Here is a 22,089-nt window from a genome sequence, read left to right as displayed (position 1 = left end):
GGGGCAGGTGGAGCACGGCTCTGCTTCTCCCTATAGAATCCATCAATCAATAATCAATCAATCGATCAATTACTGGCAGTTCCATCAGGCATCCCGGGAGGTGTCTGAGTGAATCAAGCGGATGGGCTCTCAAGCGTGAGGCCCCGACTTCCATCTTGGACACCACCGGAGCCAAAGGGAGGAGGGTCTGCTTTCTCTAATCAATCAACCAATAGTCAATCGATCAATTTATTGGCAGTTCCATCAGGCATCCCGGGAGGTGTCTGAGTGGATCAAGTCTCAAGCGTGAGGCCCTGACTTCCATTTTGGGCACCACAGGAGCCAAAGGGAGGAGGGTCCGCTCTCTCTAATCAATCAACCAATAGTCAATCGATCATTCAATTATTGGCAGTTCTATCAGACATCCCGGGAGGTGTCTGAGTGAATCAAGCGATGGGCTCTCAAGCGTGAGGCCCCGACTTCCATCTTGGGCACCACAGGAGCCAAAGGGAGGAGGAGGGTCTAATCTCTCTCATAAATCAACCAATAGTCAATCGATCAATTTATTGGCAGTTCCATCAGGCATCCCGGGAGGTGTCTGAGTGAATCAAGCGATGGGCTCTCAACCGTGAGGCCCTGACTTCCATCCTTGGCATCTCAGGAGCAAGAGAGAAGCTCTGCTTCTGTCTCCAATCAGTCAATCAATCAATCAATCAATCAATCAATTATTGGCAGTTCCATCAGACATCCCAGGAGGTGTCTGAGTGAATCAAGTGATGGGCTCTCAAGCGTGAGGCCTGGAGCTCCATCCCCAGCATCAAGGGAACCAAAGAGAGACTCTGCTTCTGTGTCTCTAATCAATCAATCGATCGATGAATCGATCGATCAATTATTGGACGTCCTGTCAGGCATCCTGGGAGGTAGCTAAGTGTTTAGAGCTCTGGACTCTCAAGCCTGAGGCCCCTGAGTTCCATCCCCGGCGTCCCAGGAGCCAGGGGGAGGGTCTGCATCTCTCTCTCTTTCTCTCTCTCTCTCTCTCATCAATTACTTTTTTAAAAAATAAATCAAACCGATGCTCTTATAGTCCCACTTAAAATCTTTGAATTTCCCCAAGAGGTTCAACTTATCATCCGGATCCTAATCATTCCTACCATTCTCTAGTATCACAACAGTATTGGCCATTGATCATCGATTATTGGTTACTGGTCGCTGATCACTTGTCACCGACGACTGGTCGGCGACTCGCTATCGAATATTGACTATTGATCCTTGGTTATTGAGCACAGACGACCAATTATAGGCTATAGATCATTGATTATAGGTTATCTATAATAGGACATTGATCATATACCACCGACGGTTAGTCATCGATCACTCATTACCGATTATTGACGACTGATTATCGGTTATAGATGATTGGCTATAGGTTATCTATAACCAGGCATCGAGCATTTACCACCGACGATCGGTCAATTACTCGTTACTGAGTATTGACTCCTGATCATCAGTTACTGAGCACAGACGGTCGATTATCAGTGATAGATTATTGATTATAGGTCATCGATGATCGGTGACCGATCATTTGTCACTGGTGATCAGTCATTGACCACTCGTTATCGAGTATTGACTATTGATCACCGGCTATTGAGCAAAGATGACCGATGATCGATTATTGATTACGGGTTATCGACAATCAGTCACTGATCATTTGTCACCGACGATCGGTCATCGATTATTCATGATCGATCGCTGACTATTGGTCATCGAGCACAGACGACTGATGATCGGTTACAGAGAGTTGGCTATTGATTATAGGTTGTCGACCATCGATCATTTGTCACCGACGATCGACCACCGATGACTCATTATCGATGACTGACTATCGATCATCGGTCACTGAGCACAGACCACCGGTGATCGGCGATAGACTGTCGGTGATCGATTATTGGTTATCGATCATCCCCGGCCCGTCACCCACCTGAGCGGAAGGCGTGTCTCCCCGTGAGGAAGGCGGCCCGGCTCGGGGTGCAGAGGGGCGCGGCCGCCAGGTGCTGGGTGAGCCTGACGCCCTCCCGCGCCAGCCGGTCGATGTTGGGGGTGCTGGGTGCCCGGCAGGGAGAGGAAGGAAGGAAGGAAGGAAGGAAGGAAGGAGGGAAGGAGGGAAGGAGGGAGGGAAGGAGACGCGGTGAGCACGGGGATGGAGGGCAGGGGACGCCCATGGGTGGCCGGCGCCCAGGACCAGCACTCGGCCTCCCTCCGCCCGGGGCTCCTGCCTGGGACGCCCCTCACCCGTCTGCCTGCACGTCCAAGGCCTGGAGAACTCATCCGTCCATTAGCTGTCTATCCATCCATCCATCCATCATCTGTCTGTCTGTCATCTATCTATCCATCCATCATCTGTCTATCATCTATCTATCCATCCATCATCTATCTACCATCTATCTATCTACCTATCATCTATCCATCCATCACCTATCTATCTATCCATCATCTATCAATCATTCATCTATCACCTAGCTATCATCTATTATCTATCATCTATCATCATCGATCTATCATCTATCCATCCATAATCTATCCATCCATCATCTATCTACTATCTACCTATCCATCCATCCTCTGTCATCTATCAATCATACACCCATCACCTATCTATCATCTATCCATCCATCCATCATCCATCCATCATCTACCATCTATCCATCCATCATCTATCATCTATCAATCATACACCCATCACCTATCTATCATCTATCTATCATCTATCAATCATTCATCACCTATCTATCATCTATTATATATCATCTATCATCTATCCATCCATAATCTATCCATCCATCATCTATCTACTATCTACCTATCCATCCATCCTCTGTCATCTATCAATCATACACCCATCACCTATCTATCATCTATCCATCCATCATCTATCTACCTATCCATCCATCCTCTATCATCTATCATACATCTATCACCTATCTATCATCTATTATATATCATCTATCATCATCTATCATCTATCCATCCATCATCTAGCTACTATCTACCAATCCATCCATCCTCTATCATCTATCAATCATACATCCATCACCTATCTATCATCTATTATATATCATCTATCATCTATCCATGCATCATCTATCTACTATCTACCTATCCATCCATCCTCTGTCATCTATCAATCATACACCCATCACCTATCTATCACCTATCCATCCATCCATCCATCATCCATCCATCATCTACCATCTATCCATCCATCATCTATCTACCTACCTATCTATCCACCCATCATCTATCTATCCATCCATCATCTACCTATCCATCCATCCTCTGTCATCTATCAATCATACACCCATCACCTATCTATCATCTACCATCCATCCATCCATCATCCATCCACCATCTACCATCTATCCATCCATCATCTATCAATCATACACCCATCACCTATCTATCATCTATCAATCATTCATCACCTATCTATCATCTATTATATATCATCTATCATCTATCCATCCATAATCTATCCATCCATCATCTATCTACTATCTACCTATCCATCCATCCTCTGTCATCTATCAATCATACACCCATCACCTATCTATCATCTATCCATCCATCCATCATCCATCCACCATCTACCATCTATCTATTCATCCATTATCTATCTATCTATCTATCTATCTATCTATCTATACATTCATCTATCTATCTATCTATCTATCTATCATCTATCTGTCCATCCATCATCCATCTATCTATCTATCTATGTATCTATCATCTATCTGTCCATCCATCTATCTATCCATCCATCATCTACTATCTACCTACCCATCCTCTATCATCTATCAATCATACATCCATCACCTATCTATCATCTATCCATCCATCCATCATCCATCCACCATCTACCATCTACCTATTCATCCATCATCTATCTATCTATCTATCTATCTATCTATCTATCTATACATTCATCATCTATCTGTCTATCATCTATCTATACATTCATCATCTATCTGTCTATCATCTATCTATACATTCATCATCTATTTGTCCATCCATCATCTATCTATCTATCTATCATCTATCTGTCCATCCATCATCCATCTATCTATCATCTATCTATCATCTATCTGTCCATCCATCATCTATCATCCATCATCTATCTATCTATCTATCTGTCCATCCATCTATCTATCTATCATCTATCTGTCAATCCATCATCTATCTATCATCTATCATCTATCTATGTATCTATCATCTATCTGTCCATCCATCATCTATCATCCATCATCTATCTATCTATCTATCTATCTATACATTCATCATCTATCTGTCTGTCTATCATCTGTCTATACATTCATCATCTATCTGTCTGTCTATCATCTATCTGTCCATCCATCATCTATCATCCATCATCTATCTATCTATCTATCTATCTATCTATCTATCTATCTGTCTATCATCTATCTGTCCATCCATCATCTATCTATCATCCATCATCTATCTATGTATCTATCATCTATCTGTCCATCCATCATCCATCTATCTATCTATCTATCTGTCCATCCATCATCCATCTATCTATCTATCTATCTATCTATCATCTATCATCCATCATCTATCTATCTATCTATCATCTATCTGTCCATCCATCATCCATCTATCTATATATCATCTATCTGTCCATCCATCATCCATCTATCTATCTATCTATCATCTATCTGTCCATCCATCATCTATCATCCATCATCTATCTCTATCTGTCTGTCTGTCTGTCTACCTATCCATCCATCAATCTATCTATCTATCTATTCATCTTCTATCTATCTGGAAGCCGTGGAATCACGTGGGCAGCAGCCTCAGCGAGGACCCTGTCTCTCCCCTCTCTCTGTCTCTCCTCCTCCATGTGTCTGTCTGCCTCCCTCCCTCTCTGTCCGTCTGTCTCTCCCCTCATGTCTCTCCCTGTTTCTGCCTCTGTTTCTCCTCCTCACCTTCCCTGTCTCTGATCCCTCTGTCCATCCGTCTCTCTGACTCCCTCCGTCTCTGTGTCTGCCTCTCCCTGTGTCTCTCTGTGTCTCTGTCTCTCCCCTGTGTCTCTGTCTCTCCATGTCTCTCTGTGTCTCTGTCTCTCCCCTGTGTCTCTGTCTCTCCCTTGGGCGTCTCTGTATCTCCCTGTGTCTCTCTGTGTCTCTGTCTCTCCCCATGTCTCTGTCTCTTTCCTGTGTGTCTCTGTCTCTCTCCCCTGTGTCTCTCTGTCTCTCCCTGTGTCTCTCTGTGTCTCTGTCTCCCCTGTGTCTCTGTCTCTCCATGTCTCTGTCTCCCCTGTGTCTCTGTCTCTCCATGTCTCTGTCTCCCCTGTGTCTCTGTCTCTCCATGTCTCTGTGTCTCTGTCTCCCCTGTGTCTCTGTCTCTCCATGTCTCTGTGTCTGTCTCCCCTGTGTCTCTGTCTCTCCATGTCTCTGTGTCTCTGTCTCCCCTGTGTCTCTGTCTCTCCATGTCTCTGTGTCTGTCTCCCCTGTGTCTCTGTCTCTCCATGTCTCTGTGTCTGTCTCCCCTGTGTCTCTGTCTCTCCATGTCTCTCCCCTGTATGTCTCTGTCTCTCCCCTGTGTGTCTCTGTCTCTCCCTGTCTCTCTGTGCCTCTGTCTCTCCACTGTGTGTCTGTCTCTCCCTGTGTCTCTCTGTCTGTCTCTCCCCTCTGTATCTCTGTCTCTCCCTGTGTCTCTCTGTCTGTCTCTCCCTGTGTCTCTCTGTCTGTCTCTTCCCTGTGTGTCTCTGTCTCTCCCCTGTGTCTCTGTCTCTCCCCCTGTGTGTCTCTCTCTCCCTGTGTGTCTGTCTCTCCCTGTGTCTCTCTGTGTGTCTGTCTCTCCCTGAGTCTCTCTGTCTCTCCCCCGTGTGTCTCTGTCTCTCCTTGAGTCTCTCTGTGTCTCTGTGTCTCCCCCGTGTCTCTGTCTCTCCTCGTGTGTGTCTTTGTCTCTCCCCCTGTGTGTCTCTGTCTCTCCCTGAGTCTCTGCCTCTCCCTCTGTGTGTCTCTGTCTCTCCATGTCTCTCTGTGTGTCTGTCTCTCCCACTGTGTGTGTCTGTCTCTCCCTGTGTTTCTGTCTGTCTCTCCCCCGTGTGTCTCTGTCTCTCCTTGAGTCTCTCTGTGTCTCTGTGTCTCCCCCGTGTCTCTGTCTCTCCATGTCTCTCTGTGTGTCTGTCTCTCCCACTGTGTGTGTCTGTCTCTCCCTGTGTCTCTCTGTGTGTCTGTCTCTCCCTGAGTCTCTCTGTCTCTCCCCCGTGTGTCTCTGTCTCTCCTTGAGTCTCTCTGTGTCTCTGTGTCTCCCCCGTGTCTCTGTCTCTCCTCGTGTGTGTCTTTGTCTCTCCCCCTGTGTGTCTCTGTCTCTCCCTGAGTCTCTGTGTCTCTGCCTCTCCCTCTGTGTGTCTCTGTCTCTCCATGTCTCTCTGTGTGTCTGTCTCTCCCACTGTGTGTGTCTGTCTCTCCCTGTGTTTCTGTCTGTCTCTCCCCCGTGTGTCTGTCTCTCCCTGAGTCTCTCTGTCTCTCCCCTGTTTGTCTCCATCTCTCCCTGTGTCTCTCTGTATCTCCCCTGAATGTCCCTGTCTCTCCCCCTGTGTCTCTGTCTGTCTCTCCCTGTGTCTGTCTTCTGTCTCTCCCTCTGTCTCTCTCCACCTGAATGTCTCTGTCTCTCCCCCTGTGCCTCTCTGTGTCCTCTTTCTGTGTGTCACTGTCTCTCCCCTGTCTTTATCTCTGTCTCTCCCCCGTGTGTCTCTGTCTCTCCCTGTGTCTCTGTCTCTTCCCTGTGTCTGTCTCCCCCTGAATGTCTCTCCCCTGTCTCTCTGTGTCTTCTGTCTCTCTGTGCATCTCTGTCTCCCCCATGTGTCTCTGTCTCTATCTCTGTGTCTCTGTCTCTCCCCCATGTGTCTCTGTCTCTGTGTCTCTGTCACCTGAGGGTGCTGTTCCCGTAGCAGCCCAGGTCCCCGATGCCGAGGTCGTCGGCCATGATGATGAGGAAGTTGGGGTTCGAGGCCGCCAGGGGCCGACCCGCCGCCATGAGCAGCAGCAGCAGCAGCAGCCACCAGGCCCTGAGGGGAGACGCGGGGAGGGAGCACGGGGGAGGACTCAGCACCCAGCACCCACATGGCTGGGGGGACTCAGTCATCAGCACCCACAAGGCTGGGGGACTCAGTATCCAGCACCCACAAGGCTGGGGGACTCAGTCATCAGTACCCACATGGCTGGGGGACTCAGCATCCAGCACCCACATGGCTGGGGGGACTCAGTCGTCAGTACCCACATGGCTGGGGGGACTCAGTCATCAGTACCCACATGGCTGGGGAGGACTCAGCATCCAGCACCCACAAGGCTGGGGGGACTCAGTCATCAGCACCCACATGGCTGGGGAGGACTCAGCATCCAGCACCCACATGGCTGGGGGGACTCAGTCGTCAGTACCCACATGGCTGGGGAGGACTCAGCATCCAGCACCCACATGGCTGGGGGGACTCAGTCGTCAGTACCCACATGGCTGGGGAGGACTCAGCATCCAGCACCCACAAGGCTGGGGGGACTCAGTCATCAGTACCCACAAGGCTGGGGGACTCAGCATCCAGCACCCACATGGCTGGGGGGACTCAGTCATCAGCACCCACATGGCTGGGGGGACTCAGTCATCAGCACCCACAAGGCTGGGGGACTCAGCACCAGCACCCACATGGCTGGGGGACTCAGTCGTCAGTACCCACATGGCTGGGGGACTCAGCATCCAGCACCCACAAGGCTGGGGGGACTCAGTCATCAGCACCCACAAGGCTGGGGGACTCAGCACCAGCACCCACATGGCTGGGGGACTCAGTCGTCAGTACCCACATGGCTGGGGGACTCAGCATCCAGCACCCACAAGGCTGGGGGGACTCAGTCATCAGCACCCACATGGCTGGGGGACTCAGCATCCAGCACCCACAAGGCTGGGGGGACTCAGTCGTCAGTACCCACATGGCTGGGGGACTCAGTCATCAGCACCCACAAGGCTGGGGGACTCAGCATCCAGCACCCACAAGGATGGGGGGACTCAGTCATCAGTACCCACATGGCTGGGGGGACTCGGTATCCAGCACCCACAAGGCTGGGGGACTCAGTCATCAGTACCCACTTGGCTGGGGGACTCAGCATCCAGCACCCACATGGCTGGGGGGACTCAGTATCCAGCACCCACAAGGCTGGGGGACTCAGTCATCAGTACCCACATGGCTGGGGGGACTCAGTCATCAGCACCCACATGGCTGGGGGGACTCAGTATCCAGCACCCACAAGGCTGGGGGACTCAGTCGTCAGTACCCACATGGCTGGGGGGACTCAGTATCCAGCACCCACAAGGCTGGGGGAATCAGTCGTCAGTACCCACATGGCTGGGGGGACTCAATCGTCAGTAATGGCTGGGGGACTCAGTATCCAGCACCCACAAGGCTGGGGGGACTCAGTCATCAGCACCCACATGGCTGGGGGACTCAGCATCCAGCACCCACAAGGCTGGGGGGACTCAGTCATCAGTACCCACATGGCTGGGGGGACTCAGTATCCAGCACCCACAAGGCTGGGGGAATCAGTCGTCAGTACCCACATGGCTGGGGGGACTCAATCGTCAGTAATGGCTGGGGGACTCAGCATCCAGCACCCACAAGGCTGGGGGGACTCAGTCATCAGTACCCACATGGCTGGGGGACTCAGTATCCAGCACCCACATGGCTGGGGGTACTCAGTCATCAGTACCCACATGGCTGGGGGACTCAGCATCCAGCACCCACATGGCTGGGGGGACTCAGTCATCAGCACCCACATGGCTGGGGGACTCAGCATCCAGCACCCACAAGGCTGGGGGGACTCAGTCGTCAGTACCCACATGGCTGGGGGACTCAGTCGTCAGCACCCACAAGGCTGGGGGACTCAGCATCCAGCACCCACAAGGCTGGGGGGACTCAGTCGTCAGTACCCACATGGCTGGGGGACTCAGTCGTCAGCACCCACAAGGCTGGGGGACTCAGCATCCAGCACCCACAAGGATGGGGGGACTCAGTCGTCAGTACCCACATGGCTGGGGAGGACTCAGCATCCAGCACCCACATGGCTGGGGAGGACTCAGCATCCAGCACCCACATGGCTGGGGGGACTCAGTCGTCAGTACCCACATGGCTGGGGGGACTCAGTCATCAGTACCCACATGGCTGGGGAGGACTCAGCATCCAGCACCCACAAGGCTGGGGGGACTCAGTCATCAGTACCCACATGGCTGGGGAGGACTCAGCATCCAGCACCCACATGGCTGGGGGGACTCAGTCATCAGTACCCACATGGCTGGGGGACTCAGCACCAGCACCCACATGGCTGGGGGACTCAACACCAGCACCCACATGGCTGGGGGGACTCAGTCGTCAGTACCCACATGGCTGGGGAGGACTCAGCATCCAGCACCCACATGGCTGGGGGGACTCAGTCGTCAGTACCCACATGGCTGGGGAGGACTCAGCATCCAGCACCCACAAGGCTGGGGGACTCAGCATCCAGCACCCACAAGGCTGGGGGACTCAGTCATCAGTACCCACATGGCTGGGGGACTCAGCATCCAGCACCCACAAGGCTGGGGGGACTCAGCATCCAGCACCCACATGGCTGGGGGGACTCAGTCGTCAGTACCCACATGGCTGGGGAGGACTCAGCATCCAGCACCCACAAGGCTGGGGGGACTCAGTCATCAGTACCCACAAGGCTGGGGGACTCAGCATCCAGCACCCACATGGCTGGGGGGACTCAGTCATCAGCACCCACAAGGCTGGGGGGACTCAGTCATCAGTACCCACAAGGCTGGGGGACTCAGCATCCAGCACCCACAAGGCTGGGGGGACTCAGTCATCAGTACCCACATGGCTGGGGAGGACTCAGCATCCAGCACCCACATGGCTGGGGGGACTCAGTCATCAGTACCCACATGGCTGGGGGACTCAGTATCCAGCACCCACATGGCTGGGGGTACTCAGTCATCAGTACCCACATGGCTGGGGGACTCAGCATCCAGCACCCACATGGCTGGGGGGACTCAGTCATCAGCACCCACATGGCTGGGGGACTCAGCATCCAGCACCCACAAGGCTGGGGGGACTCAGTCGTCAGTACCCACATGGCTGGGGGACTCAGCATCCAGCACCCACATGGCTGGGGGACTCAGCATCCAGCACCCACAAGGCTGGGGGGACTCAGTCGTCAGTACCCACATGGCTGGGGGACTCAGCATCCAGCACCCACAAGGCTGGGGGGACTCAGTCGTCAGTACCCACATGGCTGGGGGACTCAGCATCCAGCACCCACATGGCTGGGGGTACTCAGTCATCAGCACCCACATGGCTGGGGGACTCAGCATCCAGCACCCACAAGGCTGGGGGACTCAGTCGTCAGTACCCACATGGCTGGGGGACTCAGCATCCAGCACCCACAAGGCTGGGGGGACTCAGTCGTCAGCACCCACAAGGCTGGGGGACTCAGCATCCAGCACCCACAAGGATGGGGGGACTCAGTCGTCAGTACCCACATGGCTGGGGGGACTCAGCATCCAGCACCCACAAGGCTGGGGGAATCAGTCGTCAGTACCCACATGGCTGGGGGGACTCAATCGTCAGTAATGGCTGGGGGACTCAGCATCCAGCACCCACAAGGCTGGGGGGACTCAGTCATCAGTACCCACATGGCTGGGGGACTCAGTATCCAGCACCCACATGGCTGGGGGTACTCAGTCGTCAGTACCCACATGGCTGGGGGACTCAGCATCCAGCACCCACATGGCTGGGGGGACTCAGTCATCAGCACCCACATGGCTGGGGGACTCAGCATCCAGCACCCACAAGGCTGGGGGGACTCAGTCGTCAGTACCCACATGGCTGGGGGACTCAGTCGTCAGCACCCACAAGGCTGGGGGACTCAGCATCCAGCACCCACAAGGATGGGGGGACTCAGTCGTCAGCACCCACATGGCTGGGGGGACTCAGCATCCAGCACCCACAAGGCTGGGGGAATCAGTCATCAGTACCCACATGGCTGTGGAGGACTCAGCATCCAGCACCCACAAGGCTGGGGGGACTCAGTCATCAGTACCCACATGGCTGTGGAGGACTCAGCATCCAGCACCCACAAGGCTGGGGGGACTCAGTCATCAGTACCCACAAGGCTGGGGGACTCAGCATCCAGCACCCACATGGCTGGGGAGGACTCAGCATCCAGCACCCACATGGCTGGGGGGACTCAGTCGTCAGCACCCACAAGGCTGGGGAACTCAGCATCCAGCACCCACAAGGATGGGGGGACTCAGTCATCAGTACCCACATGGCTGGGGGGACTCAGTATCCAGCACCCACAAGGCTGGGGGACTCAGTCATCAGTACCCACATGGCTGAGGGACTCAGTATCCAGCACCCACAAGGCTGGGGGACTCAGTCATCAGTACCCACATGGCTGGGGGACTCAGCATCCAGCACCCACAAGGCTGGGGGGACTCAGTCGTCAGCACCCACATGGCTGGGGGACTCAGCATCCAGCACCCACAAGGCTGGGGGGACTCAGTCGTCAGTACCCACATGGCTGGGGGACTCAGCATCCAGCACCCACAAGGCTGGGGGACTCAGCATCCAGCACCCACAAGGATGGGGGGACTCAGTCGTCAGCACCCACATGGCTGGGGGGACTCAGCATCCAGCACCCACAAGGCTGGGGGAATCAGTCATCAGTACCCACATGGCTGGGGGGACTCAGTCATCAGTACCCACATGGCTGGGGAGGACTCAGCATCCAGCACCCACATGGCTGGGGGGACTCAGTCGTCAGTACCCACATGGCTGGGGGACTCAGCATCCAGCACCCACATGGCTGGGGGGACTCAGTCGTCAGTACCCACATGGCTGGGGGACTCAGTCATCAGCACCCACAAGGCTGGGGGGACTCAGTCATCAGCACCCACAAGGCTGGGGGACTCAGCACCAGCACCCACATGGCTGGGGGACTCAGTCGTCAGTACCCACATGGCTGGGGGACTCAGCATCCAGCACCCACAAGGCTGGGGGGACTCAGTCATCAGCACCCACATGGCTGGGGGACTCAGCATCCAGCACCCACAAGGCTGGGGGGACTCAGTCGTCAGTACCCACATGGCTGGGGGACTCAGCATCCAGCACCCACAAGGCTGGGGGGACTCAGTCGTCAGTACCCACATGGCTGGGGGACTCAGTCATCAGCACCCACAAGGCTGGGGGACTCAGCATCCAGCACCCACAAGGATGGGGGGACTCAGTCGTCAGTACCCACATGGCTGGGGGGACTCAGCATCCAGCACCCACAAGGCTGGGGGAATCAGTCGTCAGTACCCACATGGCTGGGGGGACTCAATCGTCAGTAATGGCTGGGGGACTCAGCATCCAGCACCCACAAGGCTGGGGGGACTCAGTCATCAGTACCCACATGGCTGGGGGGACTCGGTATCCAGCACCCACAAGGCTGGGGGACTCAGTCATCAGTACCCACTTGGCTGGGGGACTCAGCATCCAGCACCCACATGGCTGGGGGGACTCAGTATCCAGCACCCACAAGGCTGGGGGACTCAGTCATCAGTACCCACATGGCTGGGGGGACTCAGTCATCAGCACCCACATGGCTGGGGGGACTCAGTATCCAGCACCCACAAGGCTGGGGGACTCAGTCGTCAGTACCCACATGGCTGGGGGGACTCAGTATCCAGCACCCACAAGGCTGGGGGAATCAGTCGTCAGTACCCACATGGCTGGGGGGACTCAATCGTCAGTAATGGCTGGGGGACTCAGCATCCAGCACCCACAAGGCTGGGGGGACTCAGTCATCAGCACCCACATGGCTGGGGGACTCAGCATCCAGCACCCACAAGGCTGGGGGGACTCAGTCATCAGTACCCACATGGCTGGGGGGACTCAGTATCCAGCACCCACAAGGCTGGGGGAATCAGTCGTCAGTACCCACATGGCTGGGGGGACTCAATCGTCAGTAATGGCTGGGGGACTCAGCATCCAGCACCCACAAGGCTGGGGGGACTCAGTCATCAGTACCCACATGGCTGGGGGACTCAGTATCCAGCACCCACATGGCTGGGGGTACTCAGTCATCAGTACCCACATGGCTGGGGGACTCAGCATCCAGCACCCACATGGCTGGGGGGACTCAGTCATCAGCACCCACATGGCTGGGGGACTCAGCATCCAGCACCCACAAGGCTGGGGGGACTCAGTCGTCAGTACCCACATGGCTGGGGGACTCAGTCGTCAGCACCCACAAGGCTGGGGGACTCAGCATCCAGCACCCACAAGGATGGGGGGACTCAGTCGTCAGTACCCACATGGCTGGGGAGGACTCAGCATCCAGCACCCACATGGCTGGGGAGGACTCAGCATCCAGCACCCACATGGCTGGGGGGACTCAGTCGTCAGTACCCACATGGCTGGGGGGACTCAGTCATCAGTACCCACATGGCTGGGGAGGACTCAGCATCCAGCACCCACAAGGCTGGGGGGACTCAGTCATCAGTACCCACATGGCTGGGGAGGACTCAGCATCCAGCACCCACATGGCTGGGGGGACTCAGTCATCAGTACCCACATGGCTGGGGGACTCAGCACCAGCACCCACATGGCTGGGGGACTCAACACCAGCACCCACATGGCTGGGGGGACTCAGTCGTCAGTACCCACATGGCTGGGGAGGACTCAGCATCCAGCACCCACATGGCTGGGGGGACTCAGTCATCAGTACCCACATGGCTGGGGGACTCAGTATCCAGCACCCACATGGCTGGGGGTACTCAGTCATCAGTACCCACATGGCTGGGGGACTCAGCATCCAGCACCCACATGGCTGGGGGGACTCAGTCATCAGCACCCACATGGCTGGGGGACTCAGCATCCAGCACCCACAAGGCTGGGGGGACTCAGTCGTCAGTACCCACATGGCTGGGGGACTCAGCATCCAGCACCCACATGGCTGGGGGACTCAGCATCCAGCACCCACAAGGCTGGGGGGACTCAGTCGTCAGTACCCACATGGCTGGGGGACTCAGCATCCAGCACCCACAAGGCTGGGGGGACTCAGTCGTCAGTACCCACATGGCTGGGGGACTCAGCATCCAGCACCCACATGGCTGGGGGTACTCAGTCATCAGCACCCACATGGCTGGGGGACTCAGCATCCAGCACCCACAAGGCTGGGGGACTCAGTCGTCAGTACCCACATGGCTGGGGGACTCAGCATCCAGCACCCACAAGGCTGGGGGGACTCAGTCGTCAGCACCCACAAGGCTGGGGGACTCAACATCCAGCACCCACAAGGATGGGGGGACTCAGTCGTCAGTACCCACATGGCTGGGGGGACTCAGCATCCAGCACCCACAAGGCTGGGGGAATCAGTCGTCAGTACCCACATGGCTGGGGGGACTCAATCGTCAGTAATGGCTGGGGGACTCAGCATCCAGCACCCACAAGGCTGGGGGGACTCAGTCATCAGTACCCACATGGCTGGGGGACTCAGTATCCAGCACCCACATGGCTGGGGGTACTCAGTCATCAGTACCCACATGGCTGGGGGACTCAGCATCCAGCACCCACATGGCTGGGGGGACTCAGTCATCAGCACCCACATGGCTGGGGGACTCAGCATCCAGCACCCACAAGGCTGGGGGGACTCAGTCGTCAGTACCCCCATGGCTGGGGGACTCAGTCGTCAGCACCCACAAGGCTGGGGAACTCAGCATCCAGCACCCACAAGGCTGGGGGGACTCAGTCGTCAGTACCCACATGGCTGGGGGGACTCAGCATCCAGCACCCACAAGGCTGGGGGAATCAGTCGTCAGTACCCACATGGCTGGGGGACTCAATCGTCAGTAATGGCTGGGGGACTCAGCATCCAGCACCCACAAGGCTGGGGGGACTCAGTCATCAGTACCCACATGGCTGGGGAGGACTCAGCATCCAGCACCCACATGGCTGGGGGGACTCAGTCATCAGTACCCACATGGCTGGGGGACTCAGTCGTCAGCACCCACAAGGCTGGGGGACTCAGCATCCAGCACCCACAAGGATGGGGGGACTCAGTCGTCAGTACCCACATGGCTGGGGGACTCAGTCGTCAGCACCCACAAGGCTGGGGGACTCAGCATCCAGCACCCACAAGGATGGGGGGACTCAGTCGTCAGCACCCACATGGCTGGGGGGACTCAGCATCCAGCACCCACAAGGCTGGGGGAATCAGTCATCAGTACCCACATGGCTGTGGAGGACTCAGCATCCAGCACCCACAAGGCTGGGGGGACTCAGTCATCAGTACCCACATGGCTGTGGAGGACTCAGCATCCAGCACCCACAAGGCTGGGGGGACTCAGTCATCAGTACCCACATGGCTGGGGAGGACTCAGCATCCAGCACCCACATGGCTGGGGGGACTCAGTCGTCAGCACCCACAAGGCTGGGGAACTCAGCATCCAGCACCCACAAGGATGGGGGGACTCAGTCATCAGCACCCACATGGCTGGGGGGACTCAGTATCCAGCACCCACAAGGCTGGGGGACTCAGTCATCAGTACCCACATGGCTGGGGGACTCAGTATCCAGCACCCACAAGGCTGGGGGACTCAGTCATCAGTACCCACATGGCTGGGGGACTCAGCATCCAGCACCCACAAGGCTGGGGGGACTCAGTCGTCAGCACCCACATGGCTGGGGGACTCAGCATCCAGCACCCACAAGGCTGGGGGGACTCAGTCGTCAGTACCCACATGGCTGGGGGACTCAGTCGTCAGCACCCACAAGGCTGGGGGACTCAGCATCCAGCACCCACAAGGATGGGGGGACTCAGTCGTCAGCACCCACATGGCTGGGGGGACTCAGCATCCAGCACCCACAAGGCTGGGGGAATCAGTCATCAGTACCCACATGGCTGGGGGGACTCAGTCATCAGTACCCACATGGCTGGGGAGGACTCAGCATCCAGCACCCACAAGGCTGGGGGGACTCAGTCATCAGTACCCACATGGCTGGGGAGGACTCAGCATCCAGCACCCACATGGCTGGGGGGACTCAGTCATCAGTACCCACATGGCTGGGGGACTCAGCACCAGCACCCACATGGCTGGGGGACTCAACACCAGCACCCACATGGCTGGGGGGACTCAGCACCCAGCACCCACATGGCTGGGGGGACTCAGTCGTCAGTACCCACATGGCTGGGGAGGACTCAGCATCCAGCACCCACATGGCTGGGGGGACTCAGTCGTCAGTACCCACATGGCTGGGGGGACTCAGTCATCAGTACCCACATGGCTGGGGAGGACTCAGCATCCAGCACCCACATGGCTGGGGGACTCAGCATCCAGCACCCACATGGCTGGGGGGACTCAGTCATCAGTACCCACATGGCTGGGGGACTCAGCACCAGCACCCACATGGCTGGGGGACTCAACACCAGCACCCACATGGCTGGGGGGACTCAGCACCCAGCACCCACATGGCTGGGGGGACTCAGTCGTCAGTACCCACATGGCTGGGGAGGACTCAGCATCCAGCACCCACATGGCTGGGGGGACTCAGTCATCAGTACCCACATGGCTGGGGGACTCAGTCGTCAGCACCCACAAGGCTGGGGGACTCAGCATCCAGCACCCACAAGGATGGGGGGACTCAGTCGTCAGTACCCACATGGCTGGGGGACTCAGTCGTCAGCACCCACAAGGCTGGGGGACTCAGCATCCAGCACCCACAAGGATGGGGGGACTCAGTCGTCAGCACCCACATGGCTGGGGGGACTCAGCATCCAGCACCCACAAGGCTGGGGGAATCAGTCATCAGTACCCACATGGCTGTGGAGGACTCAGCATCCAGCACCCACAAGGCTGGGGGGACTCAGTCATCAGTACCCACATGGCTGTGGAGGACTCAGCATCCAGCACCCACAAGGCTGGGGGGACTCAGTCATCAGTACCCACATGGCTGGGGAGGACTCAGCATCCAGCACCCACATGGCTGGGGGGACTCAGTCGTCAGCACCCACAAGGCTGGGGAACTCAGCATCCAGCACCCACAAGGATGGGGGGACTCAGTCATCAGCACCCACATGGCTGGGGGGACTCAGTATCCAGCACCCACAAGGCTGGGGGACTCAGTCATCAGTACCCACATGGCTGGGGGACTCAGTATCCAGCACCCACAAGGCTGGGGGACTCAGTCATCAGTACCCACATGGCTGGGGGACTCAGCATCCAGCACCCACAAGGCTGGGGGGACTCAGTCGTCAGCACCCACATGGCTGGGGGACTCAGCATCCAGCACCCACAAGGCTGGGGGGACTCAGTCGTCAGTACCCACATGGCTGGGGGACTCAGTCGTCAGCACCCACAAGGCTGGGGGACTCAGCATCCAGCACCCACAAGGATGGGGGGACTCAGTCGTCAGCACCCACATGGCTGGGGGGACTCAGCATCCAGCACCCACAAGGCTGGGGGAATCAGTCATCAGTACCCACATGGCTGGGGGGACTCAGTCATCAGTACCCACATGGCTGGGGAGGACTCAGCATCCAGCACCCACAAGGCTGGGGGGACTCAGTCATCAGTACCCACATGGCTGGGGAGGACTCAGCATCCAGCACCCACATGGCTGGGGGGACTCAGTCATCAGTACCCACATGGCTGGGGGACTCAGCACCAGCACCCACATGGCTGGGGGACTCAACACCAGCACCCACATGGCTGGGGGGACTCAGCACCCAGCACCCACATGGCTGGGGGGACTCAGTCGTCAGTACCCACATGGCTGGGGAGGACTCAGCATCCAGCACCCACATGGCTGGGGGGACTCAGTCGTCAGTACCCACATGGCTGGGGGGACTCAGTCATCAGTACCCACATGGCTGGGGAGGACTCAGCATCCAGCACCCACATGGCTGGGGGACTCAGCATCCAGCACCCACATGGCTGGGGGGACTCAGTCATCAGTACCCACATGGCTGGGGGACTCAGCACCAGCACCCACATGGCTGGGGGACTCAACACCAGCACCCACATGGCTGGGGGGACTCAGCACCCAGCACCCACATGGCTGGGGGGACTCAGTCGTCAGTACCCACATGGCTGGGGAGGACTCAGCATCCAGCACCCACATGGCTGGGGGGACTCAGTCATCAGCACCCACATGGCTGGGGGACTCAGCATCCAGCACCCACAAGGCTGGGGGGACTCAGTCGTCAGTACCCACATGGCTGGGGGACTCAGTCGTCAGCACCCACAAGGCTGGGGAACTCAGCATCCAGCACCCACAAGGCTGGGGGTACTCAGTCATCAGTACCCACATGGCTGGGGGACTCAGTATCCAGCACCCACAAGGCTGGGGGACTCAGTCATCAGTACCCACATGGCTGGGGGGACTCAGTCATCAGCACCCACATGGCTGGGGGACTCAGCATCCAGCACCCACAAGGCTGGGGGACTCAGTCATCAGTACCCACATGGTGTATATGAGATTTACGCAGTTATAATGGCGTATATGAGATTTATGCAGTTATAATGGCGTATATGAGATTTATATAATTATAATGGCGTATATGAGATTTACGCAGTTATAATGGCGTATATGAGATTTATATAATTACAATGGCGTATATGAGATTTATGCAGTTATAATGGCGTATATGAGATTTATATAATTATAATGGCGTATATGAGATTTATATAATTATAATGGTGTATATGAGATTTATGCAATTATAATGGTGTATATGAGATTTATGCAGTTATAATGGTGTAATATCTTAGAATTGTATAGATAATATATACAATATGTATTATATCATTAGAATATATATCATAATTCTGTATATAATTATACAATCATAATATTGACTATCATTTTAATCCATCATAATTTGATTAATTATAGTGATTATAATATTAACTATCCTATAAATCAATAGTTTGATTAATTATAAGATATACAAGTATATATTATATAATTATGATATACACTAATTGGATCTAGAATATATACACTTATATGTTATGAAATTATAAAATCCTAATCTATGATAATTGCATATGTAATATAGAAAACTCTGTATCATATAATTAGATTATATATCATAATTGTATATATAATTATACAATTTATTAACTATCATTTTAATCCGTCAGAATTTGATTAATTATAATGATGATAATATTAGCTATCATTTTAATCAATAATAATTTGATATAATTAATATGATGTAAACAACTATATATTACATGATTATGATATACACTATAATGGTCTATAGCATATAGACCATTATACGTTATATAATTATAAAATCCTAATCTATGACAATTGTATATGTAATATAGACAACTATGTCTTATATAATTATGATGTATATCATAATTGTATATATAATTATACAATTATAATTTTAGTGATCATTTTAATCCATCATGATTTGATTAATCATAATAATATATACAATTATACATTATATAATCATACATCATATTATGATAGTATATATAACATATAACTATGTATTATATAATTATAATATTATATAATTATACAATTATATTATATAATTTACATTATATATAATTATATATTTATATATAATATTTATATTTATATATAATTTATATTATGTATAATATAAGTTATATAATATATAATTATACAATTATATTATATATACAATTATACAATTATAATATTATAATTATACAATTATAATATTAACTATCATTTTAATCCATCATAATTTGGTTGATTATAATGATGATAATATTAACTATCATTTAAATCAATAATAATTTGATATAATATAGATCATTAAATATTATATAATTATGATATACACTGTATGATATATACGATCATATGTTATATAATTATAAAATCCTAATCTATTAAGATTGTATATGTAAGATACACAACTATGTAGTATATAATTATGATATATCTCATAATTGTAGCTATAATTATACAGCTATAATATTAACTATCATTTTAATCCATCATAATTTGATCATAATATATACCATCATATATTATATAATCATAAAATCATAATATATTACAACTGTATATGATATAAAACTATGTATTATATAATCATAATATATCATAACTGTATATATGATCATACAATTATAATATTAACTATCCTTTTAATCCATCACAATTGGATGAATTATAACGATCCTATGAATTATCATTTTTAATTCATCACAATTTGATTGGTTAGGATGATCATAATATGAGCATTTTAATGAATCACAATTTGATTAGGATGATCATAATATTGATTATCATCCTAATCAATCATTAATTTGATTGATCATGATGATTCTAATATTACATTTTAATTCATCATCATTGGATTAGGATGATTACAATATCATTTTAAGTGATCATTTGATTGGGATGATTACAATATCATCATTTTAGTTAATCAGCATTGGATTGGGATGATTATAACATTGATCATCATTTTTAATTAATCATTTGATTAGGATGACTATAATGATGATCATTTTAATGAATCATCAATTGATTAGGATGATTATAATATCATTTTATTCAATCATCATTTAGTTGTGACGATATTTGTTGTTATTATCTTATTTCATCTCAATTTAGTTATGATATTTGTTGTCATTATTATCTTATTTCATTATTTGTTGTTATTATTATCTTATTTCATTATTTGTTGTTATTATTATCTTATTTCATCCAATTTAGTTATGATATTTGTTGTTATTATTATCTTATTTCATCATCATTTAGTTATGACGATATTTATTATTATTATCTTATTTCATTATATGTTGTTGTTATATGATTTCATCACAATTTAGTTATGATATTTGTTGTTATTATTATCTTATTTCATTACTTGTTATTATTATCTTATTTCATCACAATTTAGTTATGATATTTGTTGTTATTATTATCTTATTTCATTACTTGTTGTTATGATTATCTTATTTCATCTCAATTTAGTTATGATATTTGTTGTTATGATTATCTGATTTCATTATTTGTTGTTATGATTATCTTACTGCATCACCGCGTAGCCGTGACACCTGCCGTCGCTGTTGTTGTTATGATTATCTTATTGCATCACAATTTAGTTATGATATTTGTTGTTATTATCTTATTTCATGATCTGTTATTATTATCTTATTTCATTATTTGTTGCTATTATTATCTGATTTCATTACTTGTTATTATGATTTCATTGTTGTTATGATTATCTTATTTTATCTCAATTTAGTTATGATATTTGTTGTTATGATTATCTGATTTCATTATTTTTGTTATGATTATCTTACTGCATCACCGCGTAGCCGTGACACCTGCCGTCGCTGTTGTTGTTATGATTATCTTATTGCATCACAATTTAGTTATATTTGTTGTTGTTATTATCTGATTTCATGATTTGTTGCTATGATTACCTGATTTCATTACTTGTTATTATTATCTGATTTCATTATTTGTTGTTATGATTATCTGATTTCATGATTTGTTGTTATGATTATCTTACTGCATCACCGCGTAGCCGTGACACCTGCCGTCGCTGTTGTTGTTATGATTATCTTACTGCATCACCGCGTAGCCGCGACATTTGCCGTCGTTGTTGTTGTTGTTATTATTATTATTTTCTTTCTTTTCGTTTCATTTTCATTTCCCCCACACCCCGGCCCCCGACCCCCGACCCCCGGCCCCCGACCCCCGACCCCCAGCACCCAGCCCCCGACCCCCGGCCCCCGACCCCCGACCCCCGGCCCCGGGGAGCACCGATACCTGGACCCCAGCACCGCGGCGGCCATGGCGGGAGGAGAGGCCGGACTTTCACCCCCGGGCGGCCGGGCGGCTCCGGTTGCTAATCCCGGAGGGCGGAGGGAGGAGGCGGCACCCAAGGGAACCGGCTGGGCGGGTGTCGGGTGTCGGGTGTCACGGGACCGGGCGATGGCGGAGACCCGCACTTTGCCCGCCTCGGTGCCGGGCTGACTGGGCCAGCTTTCTGATCGATCGAT

General features: G+C 51.6%; 1 protein-coding gene across 1 annotated transcript in view; it reads right to left on the bottom strand.

The window, feature by feature from the left end:
* Positions 1 to 21,882, bottom strand: part of LOC103127486 (arylsulfatase D-like) — a 39,231-nt gene extending 17,349 nt beyond the window's left edge. Inside the window, exons 1-3 of the mRNA XM_060182698.1 lie at positions 21,857 to 21,882; positions 6,932 to 7,069; positions 1,958 to 2,079 (exon numbers count right to left, since the gene is read on the bottom strand). Coding sequence (XP_060038681.1) covers positions 1,958 to 2,079; positions 6,932 to 7,069; positions 21,857 to 21,882 — 286 coding nt within the window. The remainder of the gene's footprint in view (positions 1 to 1,957; positions 2,080 to 6,931; positions 7,070 to 21,856) is intronic.
* Positions 21,883 to 22,089: the final 207 nt, after the last annotated feature.

The sequence above is a fragment of the Erinaceus europaeus genome, chromosome X (assembly GCF_950295315.1).
Source record: "Erinaceus europaeus chromosome X, mEriEur2.1, whole genome shotgun sequence".
NCBI lineage: Eukaryota > Metazoa > Chordata > Mammalia > Eulipotyphla > Erinaceidae > Erinaceus > Erinaceus europaeus.
This window is presented reverse-complemented; position numbering and strand designations above follow the sequence as displayed.